Source organism: Mytilus trossulus, unplaced genomic scaffold (genome assembly GCF_036588685.1).
Source record: "Mytilus trossulus isolate FHL-02 unplaced genomic scaffold, PNRI_Mtr1.1.1.hap1 h1tg000236l__unscaffolded, whole genome shotgun sequence".
NCBI classification, from domain to species: domain Eukaryota; kingdom Metazoa; phylum Mollusca; class Bivalvia; order Mytilida; family Mytilidae; genus Mytilus; species Mytilus trossulus.
In genome coordinates, this window is record NW_026963316.1 from 111,300 (window position 1) to 126,379 (window position 15,080).

The following is a 15,080-nucleotide window of genomic DNA, read 5'->3' on the forward strand; positions in this document are numbered from 1 at the left end:
AAAGAAAGACCAATCGGCAAACTAAAATAAATAACATACAGATCCTGTGTTAGTCGACTTATTTTCCTTTACAATTGTATCTATCATTGAACATGTTATAATTCATGCTGTACAGTAGCTAACAAAATAAACGCGAATTAGGTGAAATAAATGATGATTATGATGCCACAATAACCATACAATTACTTGACATGCTTAATATTGACCAAATCAAGGAATCAGTAGTGGGTTTATTGTATATCTCTAAATGTGTACTTTGCTAAACATATATACAGGCTAAATTTTATCATATTGAATTAAAGTTGGCAAATAAATCAAGCAAATACTGTCATAATTGGTCGGGGAATCTCCAAAACTAACTACACAAACTAGGCAATTCAAGGTTCATAATGCTGCAAAAATGAGATATTTAAAAACAAAAAAAAGTATGAAAACAATTTTGCGCATATAATTTGACCGGACTGCATAACATTTCATGAAGATCGAAATCTCGACAGTTTGTGTGATGTGCACTATTGTTTGTATGTTTGTCTTTTCATTTTGAATCATGGCGTTGTCAGTTTATTTTCTATTTATGAGTTTGACTGTCCCTCTGGTATCGTTCGTTCCTCTTTTCGAAAGGGACAAATTAAAGTAGCTAGCATAAGTCATAAAAAATCACACAAGTCGATGAGAAAGTGTCAAAATCACAGTTATTCAATGCAAAGAACACGAAACAAGTAGCAGTGTACAATACCGTATTTAAATAAAAACTAATGTATTAGCAATACATACACTACACATTAATAGTCAATGCAGTGTACCTCTTCAAGCGCATCGTGTCTATAGAGCTTTTTTGATCTGAAGTTGATACTTTGCGTTTTTGTTGCGATAGCGAGATATACTTCCGTTTCAATCATAGGCGTGAAGTGTCGGCGACGTCAACATTATAAAATGTATTCCCATGCATCAAGAAATTTGTAATAAAAAACTCATCATATATACTAGGATTAAATTTTTATAAAGTCTCCAAAAGACTCATCAGTGACGCTCGAATAAAAAAATGTAAAACTGTTTTAGGATTTATTGAAACTTAAAAGGGTGTGTTATGTTTATTCTTATATTATTATGATTTCTCCCAACTATCATTTAAAATAAAATCTTAGTACCTAATTTTGTCGCAGTTTATTACTGAATAAACTCTAGAGTAAACTTCCTCAAGATAAAAAAGAGTAGCATTATTAAAAGTAACAACATTACCCTGAAAGCATCAATTACAGACGGGAAACATGATTTTGTGGAACTCTTTAAAGGGAAATTAACAATAAAAAAAAATAATGTTTGATTTGCGTGCAATCTGTAAAATAATTTAAACATAAAATCACTTACATTATAAAACTTCACGTAAAATGACAGATAATATTCACATTTGTACATGTCAAGGGGATTGGATCAAAACATCTCACTATCCTAGGTATGGATACCCGTGCAGTATGTTCAGATTTTGCAATTGGACAAGTGGATGAAAAATGTATGACCTTTCAAAATTTCAACGATTTCAAGATGCAAATGTTGTATAGTTGTATAAAGGAAATTCTTGTTCAAGAGAAGCATCGACCAATGCACAAAAAAAGAAAGATCAGAAATAAAGACACAGTATATTCTTTATTAAAATATACGTGTATTCATTTCAGGGACAAAACAGTGCAAATTATCCAGATGCTGCTAAAAAAAAACATTATTGTAAAAGTTAAATATTGGGGGTAACAAAAAAAGTAAATGGTACCAGCAATTTCTACATGATATCGGTCTATGTCTGGATAGTAATTTGGTAATTTGTTTCGGAAGTTACAGAAAATGTTTATAATTGTTGCTTTTTGTAGGTAATGGTCGCAAGTGCTTATGAATTACCCGTATGTACAGATGTCAGTCAAACAATATTACTACTTTATGTTTGAACTTGTGTTGTGACTTCTTTTCATCAGGCATATTAACTAATAAATTTACAATGAATATTACGTATTTGTTTCAGAAAACAGAGATGTGAAATTTCACGTTTCGTGCAAAAAAGAAACATGTGAACACAATTTGAAAAACATAAGGAAGATAGCTGCAAAATACTTGCTTGTTGATATACAGTCAGTGTCAATTACGAGGTCGCGAGGTCACAAGTAGCTTTTTGGTTAAATTAATAGTTCCTGAAGTATGTTTAGACTCCTCCTTGAAATATGATTCTACTGGACAGCTGTCATTCCTGTGTCCTGTAATAGAATTCTTTTATGGTGGACGACAAGATATGTTTATGACAGAAGGTTTGTTTTTCAATACAGTGGCCAAACAGATGAAGCATGAATTGTTTTTAAATTGCATTTAGTAAGATTCTTCAATATGAAATATTTTGAGATACATAAGATCCATTAATAGATGCTATTATTGGCCATTTAAACAAGTTCCAGTTACGGTTATATTTTTTTACACTTATCGTGCATTCTAAATTGACTATTTATAACAAAGTGTTAACATTATTTTTCCTAGGTCTTTATTGATAAGTGTTTCATTGACACTATTCAATATCTATTCTCCTAAGTTATATGTATATGCAGTCGAGGTTAATTGGGTGTGTTTCTATTGCATAACCTGTAAATTAACATGTACATTTAAATGCAGGATGTAGTAACAGCTGATGGACTGAAAACACATGTTACTGGAGTGTCATCCCACAGACAAAACAACATGTTCACCTTTTATGTCTGATGCTGATTCTTAGCAAGACAATATAGTATGGTAAGTAATATTAAGTACTTAACAATTTAAAATTAATTTTAATGCATTTAGAGCAGGTTGTTTCGACCAAACAAAGGACATTAAATGAAGATACTCCTATATATATATTACTTTCCTTTCTTAGCATGATTATGCAATATGTCATTTCAATCCAAACCAACAATAAATGCAACGAAGAAAAAAAAATATGAAATCGTTTCCAAAACTATACAATCAGACAAAATAGTAAGTCAAGACAGGACCAAATGTTTCAGATACTTCAGTACTCATGACATTTTGTACCAGCTTTGTTTTTTTTTTAATAAACTGAACCTAAGTTGTTATAAAGTCTAATGGAATTTTCGTTTTCTTGTTTGTCATGATTATATATCTGAGAGACAATTCATTGAACCAGCCAGTTATTCCAGCTAATAAAGTCAATACAAATCACGTGTTTTTAAATCCGTAATCTGCCTCACAATATGTAGATAAGCATTTGATGCATAACAACAAAAAATAACAAAAAAAAATTAACTAAGAAACGTCGGACCATTTTGCGTGAATCATATATAATGTTTAAAAAATGTTTGTTTTCACGAGAAAGAATCGAACCTAATAAATTACAATATAGACATGCGAGGTTCGGGAAAAAAACTGAAGCCATTTGATTCAAATCTAAAACAAAAAAGACACAGTTTCCACCCAAATGGATACAATTTATTCTTGAGACAAAATGGAATATGTCTTTGTTGCCCATACAGCAATCAGAACAAGGCATTTAATCAGAGATATGGATATTATTCGAAAATAGAAAGAGAAATGTTCTGCAAGTTAAAGAATTATGATTAAGAATTTTTTATTTTATGATAAATCAATTTGATAAAATGGCACGGATAAGAACAATGTAATATACTATAATGGTTTTGGCTAAAAGTCAAATTTTATTCCACTTGCGTACTAGGTGATTTATTAAAAATAGTCTACTTCTTATTCTTTGAAGGTTCTACATTTCTCTGTTCACTAAGAAACCTTTTTAATAACTATTTACACCACTGGATCGATGACACTGCTGGTGTGCGTTTTTTCCCCATAGGTATCACCAGCCCTTTAGTCAGTACCTCGGTGTTGACACGAATATCAATTATATGGTCATTTTAATAAATTTCAAGTTGACAAAACTTTAGATTTTTCGAAAAACTACGGGTTTTCGTATCCCAGGAATAAATTAGAACCTTAGCCGCATTTGGCACATGTTTTTTTTAATCGTGTGTCATCAATGCTCTTCAACTTTGAACTTGTTTGGCTTTATAACTATTTTGATCTGAGCGTCACTGATGAGTCTTATGTTATAATACTGGTACTTTTGATAATTATAATCACTTTTATTTTATTGAATTTACAAAGATATAAGTCGAAAAACGGAAAATGAACTTAATTAATAATGCTTAAAGTCAGTGTGCTAAGTTTGGTTTCTATCAAAGGGAAAAGATGGTATATGGATTATTAATTTAGAACTCAAAATCCTGTTTGAAAGCAAAAATTAGAAGGAACAACACTTTCTTTGTTGTCACTCATCTAAAAATGACAGTCACCCTTTTACATGGAGAACAAACCTTACTCACTCACCACTCCCTCAAAACGGCTCAAACACACTTGTTTAAACTCATTGAAGTATTTATATGTTTTTTTTATGTGTTTTGCCTATTCCAACACATGACTTATGTTAGGATATCACGTACATGGAATTTGGAAATCTACACTAAAATTTATTTATAAACGTTACCTGTTCAACAATATTTTTCATATTCTCATATGTTTTAGTTGCAAGTGTAACCAGACAATCACAAATGAAACAAAAAGGGATATGAACAGACGCAGAAGGTATAAAATTATTAAAATTTGCTTTTTTTTAATCTAAAAAGAATAATCACAACAATACTGAACTCTTAGGAAAATTCAAAACAGAAAGTCCCTTATCACATGGCAAAATCAAAAGCCTATAAACATCAAACGAATGGATGACAACTGTTATATTCCTGACTTTGTACAGGCATTTTCTTGTGTAAAAAATGGTGGATTAAACCTGGTTTTATAATTAGCTAAACCTCTCACCTGTATGTCAGTCGCATCAAACTGCATTATATTGACAATGATGCGTGAACAAAACAAACAGGCATAATCAGTAAAATGTAAAAAATACAGCATTTAACATTGTGATACAATCTTCATTACTAAAAAAAGCACACAAATATGTAACAAAGAAGGACAAAACGGCATATAGACCACGAAATCAGGTTCCAAGAAAAAATCACGAATTTGCAAGATAAATATGCTCTTCATATATTTATTTCATTTAAACTGAAAGTTATTAAAATAAACACATTTCAGTTGGAATAATTGTTAGTTTTATTTTGTTTTAAATAGTCCGAGTCATTATATGAGATATTGCCTTTACATCTTAAACTGTTGCTTATTATCATGAAAACAATAATAGATTATTAGAGGACCCCTATTTTCTTATGGTCATTCGATTGAAATGCATGCAAAGGTTATATACCAACTTGTTTTTCAATAAATCATCAACTCATGAAACTTTGATCAATACGGTTTAGTTGTAAAACACCTAATCATAGTTCGTCATATCCGGTTGCATGCGGAAAAGGGTTGAACAAAATATTCTCTTTAATTTGACAGTTGTAGGAAATCTATCCTACATTTCATTGCAGTAAAAAAAAACTGTATCATAGACATATATATATACCGGGTGTTTCAACGCACAATTATTTTAGCTCACCTGGACCAGAAGATTTTCTCATCACTTGGCATCTGTCGTCCGTGAACTTTTAAAAATCTTCTATACAATTATGGGAAATTGATACCAAACTTGTTCTAAATCATCCTTAAGGTACAAAAATGTATCTAGTTTTAAAAAATGTATCCATCAACTAAGACGGTCGCCATCGCTAAAATTAAAACATTGGGGTAAAATGCATATTTTTGCCTATTGCTCTAAAACTAAAGCATTTAGAACAAATCTGGCATTGAGGTTTAAATGCTCATCCGGTGAATATCTATCCGTTCTAAAATCTTCAGACTCATCAGACAACCTGTTGTTTGGTTGCTTTCCCTAAATTGGTAATTTCAAGGAAATGTTGGAGTTTTTGGTTATTATCTTAATTATGATTATAATTAAATAGAAAGTCAACGGTAAAATTGTTCAGCATATTAGATTTGCGATTTAAAAAGTCAACATGATTAAAATTGTCGGTTAACCTAATAAAGCGTTATTGCCCTTTAAAGAAAAAAAATTATAATGTTTCGTAAAAATCATCCTCTCTGGAACTTCAAGGCAAAAAACAAACTAAACTTGGCCTAAATCATTTTTGTTGTATCTAGTTTTTAAAAAATGTATCCGGTGAACCCGCCCTTCAACCAAGATGGTCGCCGTGTCTGAAAATAGAACATAAGGGTAACATACATTTTTTGGCTTATAATATCTCGGAAACTGAAGCATTTACAGCATATCTGACATGGATTAAAATGTTCATCTGGTCAACATTTATCTGTCCTGAAATGTTCAGACGCATAATACAACCTGTTGCTGGGTTGATGCCTCACAATTGATAATTTTAAGGAAACTGTAAACAGAAAATTTGTTTAGTAAAGTAAGATCTACCAATAAGTCAATATGACCAAAATGTTATTGCCTTTTATAGTCAATTTTCAATAAGTTTATGCAAATTTTTGTTATCTTTTACAAACTTGGTCACAATTATATTGTCATTCCGATTTTCGGTTATCTACTAAAAAAAAATGAGTCAGATAACCCCGCCTACATGGCTAAACATAGAACATAGGAATAACAATCAAGTTTGGTTTATTATTTCTTTAACCGTTATTAATAGAAAAAAATAAGTGCATATTAATTAGCTCTACTAGTTGTCCATATGTATGTATAAAATGTAAGACAAATTATAATAGGAGTTAGTGTCAATAAATTTCAAATTTACGATTTTATTTATTTTTTTCATTTTTGCCTGTAATCAAGAAAACTATGACATTGAGATAGAAAAATTGTTTTTCTTTTATGCCTCATGTGATTTTAATTATGATAGATCAATGAACACTCTAAATCACAAATTCAAATTTATGATTAGCAAGACATGATCTATCAATAAGTCATAGAGACTAAATCGACTGAATGATCAGTAAAACAAGATCAATAAAATAGTCTACTCTCGTCTACAATGTTGGAGAGTGTGCTTTGTTTGATATGCCCATTGGCTAAAGTGAAAAAAACATGTTGGTTCTTAAGAGACTTTTAAATTAGTTCATTTGGGGTTTATAATAGAATATTTTTGAAACTTGAAGTTACATTGGTACATGTAATAATAATACTTGTATACAGGAATAAAAAGGGTGCGAATTTGATTGGTTAACTTCTAGTGACTGCTCTTATGCCCCCGCCGTAGCTACAATGTAAGGGGGTATTAAGTTTTACTCTTGTCTATCGGTACGTCCGTTTTCTAAAATGGGATTAATGATCTTAAACTTATATTTTATATGTCCGTCCGTCCGTTCGTTTGTTCGTCGTCAACACTTTTAATAATAACTCAATAACGTTTTTGATAATTTGTTTATCTAACTTTGACGAATTGGTTATTTTAATTAACGTAAGTTATGATTTTTATTGTTATAATATCTTACTTTTCCGAGTTACGACATTTGAATATTAAAATATGAGATATTTTCTAGTTTTCTGACTTTTATAATTAATTAAAATATTCTTAGAACAATTTTCATGACCCTTTAGTGAATCGTTTTCATATATAAGCGCATACATGTTATCTTCTATTCTTAACATCTCTGGTGATACGTTTATGAGTATTGGGACTTTATTCATAAAAAAGGGTAGGATTTCCAGTTTAAGAACAATAAATAAAAAATTCTTTTATTATTATGTTGTTCTTGTTCTTATTTGTTTTCTTGCTGTTGTGTTTATTTTTTATTGAGAGTAAAAATTATCGCTATTTTCGGGGGTATTAATCTCAGATGTTGTCTAATGTATATCAACATCATTGTTTCTCCAAGATTTCCTCACTCTAATTATAATTGTACTTATTGATCGTACGTCATGTTTTTCAGTTTCATTGCACTTGGAAGTACATCACGGTAGTTGAAATAAGAAAAAATAACGCGATCTGATTCCTGTACATATTACTATGCATATGTTGTCATTACTAATAAGTCAAATCTACACTTTACTGCGTCGCTTTAATTAACATCTCCATGATCTTACTATCACTGAACTTGTTTTTTCTTCTTTATTGCAGTGAAGTACAAGAGGTGATGTAACCCTGACAATGTTATGGAGGGAGATGTTTTTATCTAGTTGTGTCACGTGATATTGTTTATGACAAGGTTATTCTTATTAATATGTATATTCCACTCAACAATATTGACCAAGTTTTTTGTTTCGACGGTTGCATTTAATATTTTTGGAGATTAGGCTTTTAGTATATAATCAATAGATCTGATATTGGATGGCGGAAAAGTTCGAGAAGAGGGTAAGGATTTTTAATGTGTTTAAATGCATCATCAACTTATTGATCATGTATTGTTCAGTTGCATTTATACTTTTTTTTATCCTGCACAAAATCCTTGAACACATATTATTGTCCGTAGACGTGGTTTTTATCCGTCCCGCTAAATTCCGTATCGAACATAATTATGCTTATGAAATTCGTTAAATTTTTCTTGAAGGAGTTTTTTTTTTAGAATACAAATCTAAACAGGTTTCATCTTTCATATAACTGTACAACATGCTTTGAAATTTTGAAATTTTGTAGATAATATATCGTTTTTTTCGATATTGTTCGTAGAATACTGATTTTTCGACAATTCCAAGATTAACAGTTTGAAAAAGCATGAACGCTGGTACCAACAAAAATAAATGATATCAAACTATTTTAATGAATAGTTTTTTAAGAGTATGAAATTTTAAATCTTCCATAAGACAGTTTATATTCATTTAATCCGATATAATAATCATGTTCATTTAAGATATCTTTTAAACAACATTCATATCTTATTTAGTTTAAAAGAAACTTATGGATATTTATAGATTATCGTTGATCATCTCAACGAGATTGATTTTCTCGCTTGAGCTGGTACAGCGAAAGTGAGAAAAGCAATCGAGTTGAGATGACCAATGATAATCTGTTTATCGCTATTTTACCTTTGACGACGTTGTCTTGAAATTCCATGTCAATTTCGTTAGCAACGCCACGTGGTCTCCTTAGTTTCTAGCGATAATTTTTCAATCTCAAGCGAGAAGCATGATATGAAAATTATCACAAAAAAGGATCAAAGGAAAAATGCACAAAATAGCGATAAATTGCGATATCTTGTAAAGAGACATCTTATAAAGTTAATGAGATACGTCATAAAGTTGATTAGATTTCTTATAAAGTATATAAAGCCCGCAAATAGTAAAAAAAATATCATAACAGTTCTGCATGCATTAAGGGTAAACATATAAATACATGTATGAGCAGGAAATTCAGGACATCTCAATATAATTGCGCCTGATCATGAACAACAAGTAGTTCTACATGACAAAGTGTTCTCTCAATAATTGATGAGCTGCCATCAACTCATGACGACAAAGAATTTATCTAGAAATATATAAAATAAAAGTTAAGTATGAAGAAAAACTCTTTTTTACAATCAAAACAATATAGGTGCTTAAAATGAAAAGTTTTGTAAAGTAATTTCCTAATTTAGCTCATCTGGCATAATGGACTTCTTTCTTTACTTGGTGTCCATCATCTCGTCCGTCGTTGTCCTTCGTCGTATGAAATCGATAAGTTTTACAAAATTATTCTGATGCCTGAAACTACTCCTCCAAATTAAACCAAACTTGACCACAATCTTTATTGAGGTATCTAGTTTTAAAAAATGTGAGAAAATCTGACAAAGGTATAAATATTTAGAATCTATCTGCTGTCTATTGACATCAAAACTATCAATCGACATTTTATACACGTAGGCGTTTTTGCCTTTAAATGCCGTATAACTATTATATAGTTTATTTATGTTTTTTGGTTTTTTTTTGTTTGGTTTTATTTGTCTGTTATTTTGAAAAGTGCATGTATCGTCAGCTATTGGCTTTTCATCACGCTTTTCATCAACAATTGCCAATTGTTGAAGATGCATGTGAGCGACACAGGCCTTCTAAAGAACTTTTAGTTGAATGTTTCATGATATCTGTAAATAAAGTTGGTATTGCATTGATAATTTCAAGCATGGTACGTCACTTTCCATTTTGTACGACAATAATTAATAGATTATCTATGCTTCAGTTACATAGCATAATTTGTTTCATCTTCGTCCAGGTATGTTATACGATCGACAGTAATTACATCACTGTTGTTATGATATAAGTTTTTTACTTGGTTAGATGTAAACTCTGTTTTTCGGTCAGGATGAGAAATGAAGCATTGGTTTATGCGAGTGCCTTGAGGGGAGTTTTCAGACTAGAGAATATAGGTGAAACAAAAAATATAGAGAAAACAACAGGGTGCCTAAATGTTAAACATAAAGCTTATACAATAATGTTTAAAAATAAAATAAAACCTGAAACATGGCCTAAAAAATTTATGAATACAGATATAAAGACCCCGTTCCCCAATTCAGACCCTCTTATGTCAGATTACAGGGACTCATTCATCAGCGTACATTTTTTTCATTAAATTTATTCATCGATTGGACCAAATAACTGCATTATTTTTTAATACATTCATCTCCATCCGGCAAAGTTGACCTATGTTGACTTTGGTTATTATAATTGTAGGTGTTTGTCGGTCATATTGCTCTTCAACTGTGTCAACTCTTATAAATGATTCCTCTTTGGTTTTCAAATATTCTGCTTTAAGTATTCCTGATTACGTTTTTACAGCACTATGTCGTTATCGCTAATGCATGGTGGATTATCAGTCCCCGATGATATCATCACATCTGTAGTTAGTACCTCTGACTGCCATGATTTGTTACAAATCTTTCTAATATTGTCTATTTAAAAAAAATAAAAAAATGAACTAAGGTTTGAACTCCTTCAGCAAAGTTAAGCTTAGATAAATTTATGTATTCTCTTTTGTCTTTTTCTGTCATATAGTTTTTAAACTGTTTTCTTATACTAGGCATTGCTCGGCTTTGGGCGTTCCTGGTGAAGGTAAAAGTAAGCATACAAATTATAAAATGTTTTTTTATTTTTTTTTATTCCTAAAATCCTATGGAATGTATTTTCGAAAGAAAAAGACAATTGCACCAACATTGCATTTATTTATTTTTTCATTTTTAATATTATTTTTTCCTCTGTAAGTGACAATTATGTCGTATATTTTTGATGAAGCATGTTATTTTTCATGTAAAAAATGTCATGACATCTTTGTATTTGATTAATAGGAGGTTAAAATTTTACACATAGTTCAGCAAGTCACAATTTTTCAAGTGAGTAAAAAAACATCAACATCTGTCATGTCTGTATATTACCAGAAATCCATGACTTCACTTTTTTTAATCCCATTAGTCATATAATGTTAACTGTAAATGATGGTGCAGGATGAACAATAAAAACACAATACCACATGCAAATAGAGAAAATTATTATTTCAAGTAAATAAGGATCTCAAATTAAAGTAAATGATGATCTCAAATTAAAGTGAACGAGGATCTCAAATTAAAGTAAATGAGGATCTCAAATTTAAGTAAATGAGGATCTAAAATTAAAGTAAATGAGGATCTCAAATGAGAGTTAGGATCTCAAATTAAAGTAAATGAGGATCTCAATTTAAAGTAAATGAGGATCTCAATTTAAAGTAAATGAGGATCTCAAATTAGAGTAAATGATGATCTCAAATGCCAGTAAATGAGGATCTCAAATGCGAGTAAATGAGGATCTCAAATTTAAGTAAATGAGGATCTCAAATGAGAGTAAATGAGGATCTCAAATGAGAATACATGAGGATCTCAAATTAAAGTAAATGAGGATCTCAAATTACGTAAATAAGGATCTTAAGTTAAAGTAAATGAGGATCTCAAATAAAGGTAAATGAGGATCTAAATTAGAATAAATGAGGATCTCAAATTAAAGTAAATGATGACCTGAAATGAGAGTAAATGAGGATCTCAAATTAGAATAAATGAGGATCTCAAATTAAAGTAAACGAGGATCTCAAATTAAAGTAAATGAGGATCTCAATTTAAAGTAAACGAGGATCTCAAATTAAAGTAAATGAGGATCTCAAATTAAAGTAAATGATGACCTGAAATGAGAGTAAATGAGGATCTCAAATTAAAGTAAACGAGGATCTCAAATTAAAGTAAATGAGGATCTCAAATTGAAATAAATGAGGATTTAAAATAAAAGTAAATGAGGATCTCAAATTAAAGTAAATGAGGATCTCAAATGAGAGTAAATGAGGATCTCAAATTAAAGTAAATGAGGATCTCAAACTAAAGCAAATGAGGATCTCAAATAAAACAAAATGATGATCTCAAATTAAAGTAAATGTGATCTCAAATTAATTCAAATGAGGATCTCAAAGTATAGTAAATGAGGATCTCAAGTTTAAGTAAATGAGGATCTCAAATTTAAGTGAATGAGGATCTCAAACACGCTGACTATTTGAAATGATTAAAAGTCCATTTTCCCAATATAGATATACAAAGCCTGTTGTATGGTCGAATGACAGACTTGAAGTAATCTGATCTGTGAAAATTTCGTGTTGATAAGCAGTATCACAATGAGGAAATACTTATAGAATAACTATAAAAAAGAAGATGTTGTATGATTGCCAATGAGACAACTATCCACAAAAGACCAAAATGACACAAACATTAACAATTATAGGTCACTTTACGGCCTTAATCGTTCTTTTCAACCATACATTCTGTACTACGCATGTGTAATTGGTGATGTCAGAGATTTCTAACTTTTTTTTTTATTATTTTCTATTTACCAGACAAATGTTATAAAACTCAGCTATCATGGATAACTCTTATGCAAAATGGGTTCTGTTGGTCATTACAAATTCAGTACCCAGACTGGTACTTCATTAAAACATAACTTATGTAAAGGTTTGGGATAAGAATATGATAAAAGCTCCGAATAGTTTCATGAGTATAGTATAGTGATGGTAGGTTAAGGTAAAGGTAACTCTGGTAAGATTTCGGTACGGATCAGTGGCGGATCCAGAGGGGGGTACCGGGGGTGCGCACCCCCCTTTATTTTTGCCGATCAATGCATTTGTATCGGGACATATGTTTTGCGCCCCCCCCCCCCCTTTGCCCTGGGTTAGCACCCCCCCTTTCGAAAATTCCTGAATCCGCCCCTGCGGATAGAGGGTATATGATGTTAGAGGGCTGCTACTGAGAACTTCGAGTTAGAGGACCATTTTGACAAACAAACACTGTAATTTTACCAAGAGTGTACAAGAGCGAAAAATAAAAACACACATATTTGTTTTGTACAAGTATCAAAGGGGAAAAAGCGCCGTTTGACTCCGCGGGATCAATGTTTTGAATGAGGATTACGTTTAATAAAAATTACTTAAATAAACATGTATCCATACTACGCATCTAATGGTATCACCATTTGTTAATCCCCTGGTATCTTCTACAGTTGTACAGACCTTCTAAAATTCAAACTGACCAATATTCCGTGCGTTCATCGTGTATCGTGCGTGTTGCGTGCGTGCATCGTGCGTGTATCGTGCGTGTGCCAATCGTGCGTTCATCATTCATCGTTCCGTGTATTTTCCGTGTAACGTGCGTGCATCGTGTATTCTTAATCGTGTATCATGCGTGTATCGTGCGCTCATCAATCATTCATTCTAATCGTGTATCGTGCGTGTATCGTGCGTTCATCAATCATTCATTCTTAACTGTGTATCGTGCATTCGTCAATCGTGTATAATTGTGTATATCAGATAACGTGCATTTGTCAAACGTTCATCTCTAATTTTGTAACGGTCATAGTCGGTTATAGAGCTCACCAAAGCTTCTCTTTTTTCACACGGTTATAGTATCTATATTTGTTCCAACTTAAATAAAACTTACAGTCATACTTACTTTCTTGTGAACACTTAATTAACATCATCGTACATAACGTTCATACAGGTTCATGACTTTTTGTGTAAATATTTTATCATCTGTAAATATTTTGTGGTTATTCAGTGAATCTTGACTGGGTCTACACTTAGAGTTAAAATTATAATTTCTATTCCACTGAGCGAAATGGACTTAAGAATATATTGTTGGCCAACTGTTATTTGTTAAAAATATTCTGGCAATTAAAAACAAAAGCGCTTTTGCAAAATTTAGATGTGGGGTAGCTCCACTAAAAAAATGACACTGGAAAGTATTAAAGAAAAGAAGTCCACGAAATGACATGTGTTGTCGCTCTACTATTGAAGATGAACTTCATGTCCTTCTAAAATGCCCATTATATGTAATTTTAAGACAAATATTATACATTTTAATGAACATTTTAACCTATCATTATCAGATGGCGAAAGTTTTATATTTTTATTTAATAACGGCAATGTTGCTGGTTTAGTCGCCAAAACACCAACAATATTTTATTTAAAAGAAACTATACAAATCCTTGGTTGAACTATGCTAGATTATAGTTCTTCGCTTATTTGGCCAATTCATATGCTACTAAGATATTTTCAAATATTTAAGTTTTGATAAATACCATTATAAATATTTTGTCTTAGTTTCTGATGGTCACATGGGCGCACTACGTTTGTGCGCATTTGGGGATTAAAATATTTTACGTTTGCGCGCAGCTTTTGATTACATATGCGCGCATTTATTTTACAGGTAATCTCAGGTAAAAACATAAATAAAAATTATATTAAGTTATAAACAACTTAATTTTTTTTGTATTTTCATATTAATCAATTATTAATTTTAAAAATATTCAAATTATATACTGTTCATATTGAATTCTAAAAGCAAGTAAAAACTCCGTTATAGCTTAAGGTCAAGTTACAATATAGGAATGGGCTATGTCACGGATTTCCTTAAAATTTTGCAAACACCTTTGACTTATTGAATTGTGTCTGGTTTCGAAAAAAATCTGCGGTTTTATCTCTTTTTTCCCTGCCTCATGAGACTTATACTAAAGGAAGGGGTACTGATACTTGTAAATAATTGAACAAATTAATAGATTAATAAGCATTATTACCTGTTTTTCCCTAAAACAATACAGATTGAATACTTTCAAAATATGTGCCCAAGTTATTATAACATTAAGAATGGAAATGGGG

At 31.0% G+C, this 15,080-nt stretch overlaps 1 protein-coding gene across 1 annotated transcript in view; it reads left to right on the forward strand.

Annotated features, from left to right (window-relative positions):
* The first annotated feature begins 2,706 nt into the window (after positions 1-2,706).
* Positions 2,707-15,080, forward strand: part of LOC134701348 (sodium- and chloride-dependent glycine transporter 1-like) — a 33,449-nt gene continuing 21,075 nt past the window's right edge. Inside the window, exons 1-3 of the mRNA XM_063562487.1 lie at positions 2,707-2,763; positions 4,564-4,623; positions 8,076-8,309. Of these exons, the coding sequence (XP_063418557.1) occupies positions 8,286-8,309 (24 nt within the window). The 5' untranslated portion in view covers positions 2,707-2,763; positions 4,564-4,623; positions 8,076-8,285. The remainder of the gene's footprint in view (positions 2,764-4,563; positions 4,624-8,075; positions 8,310-15,080) is intronic.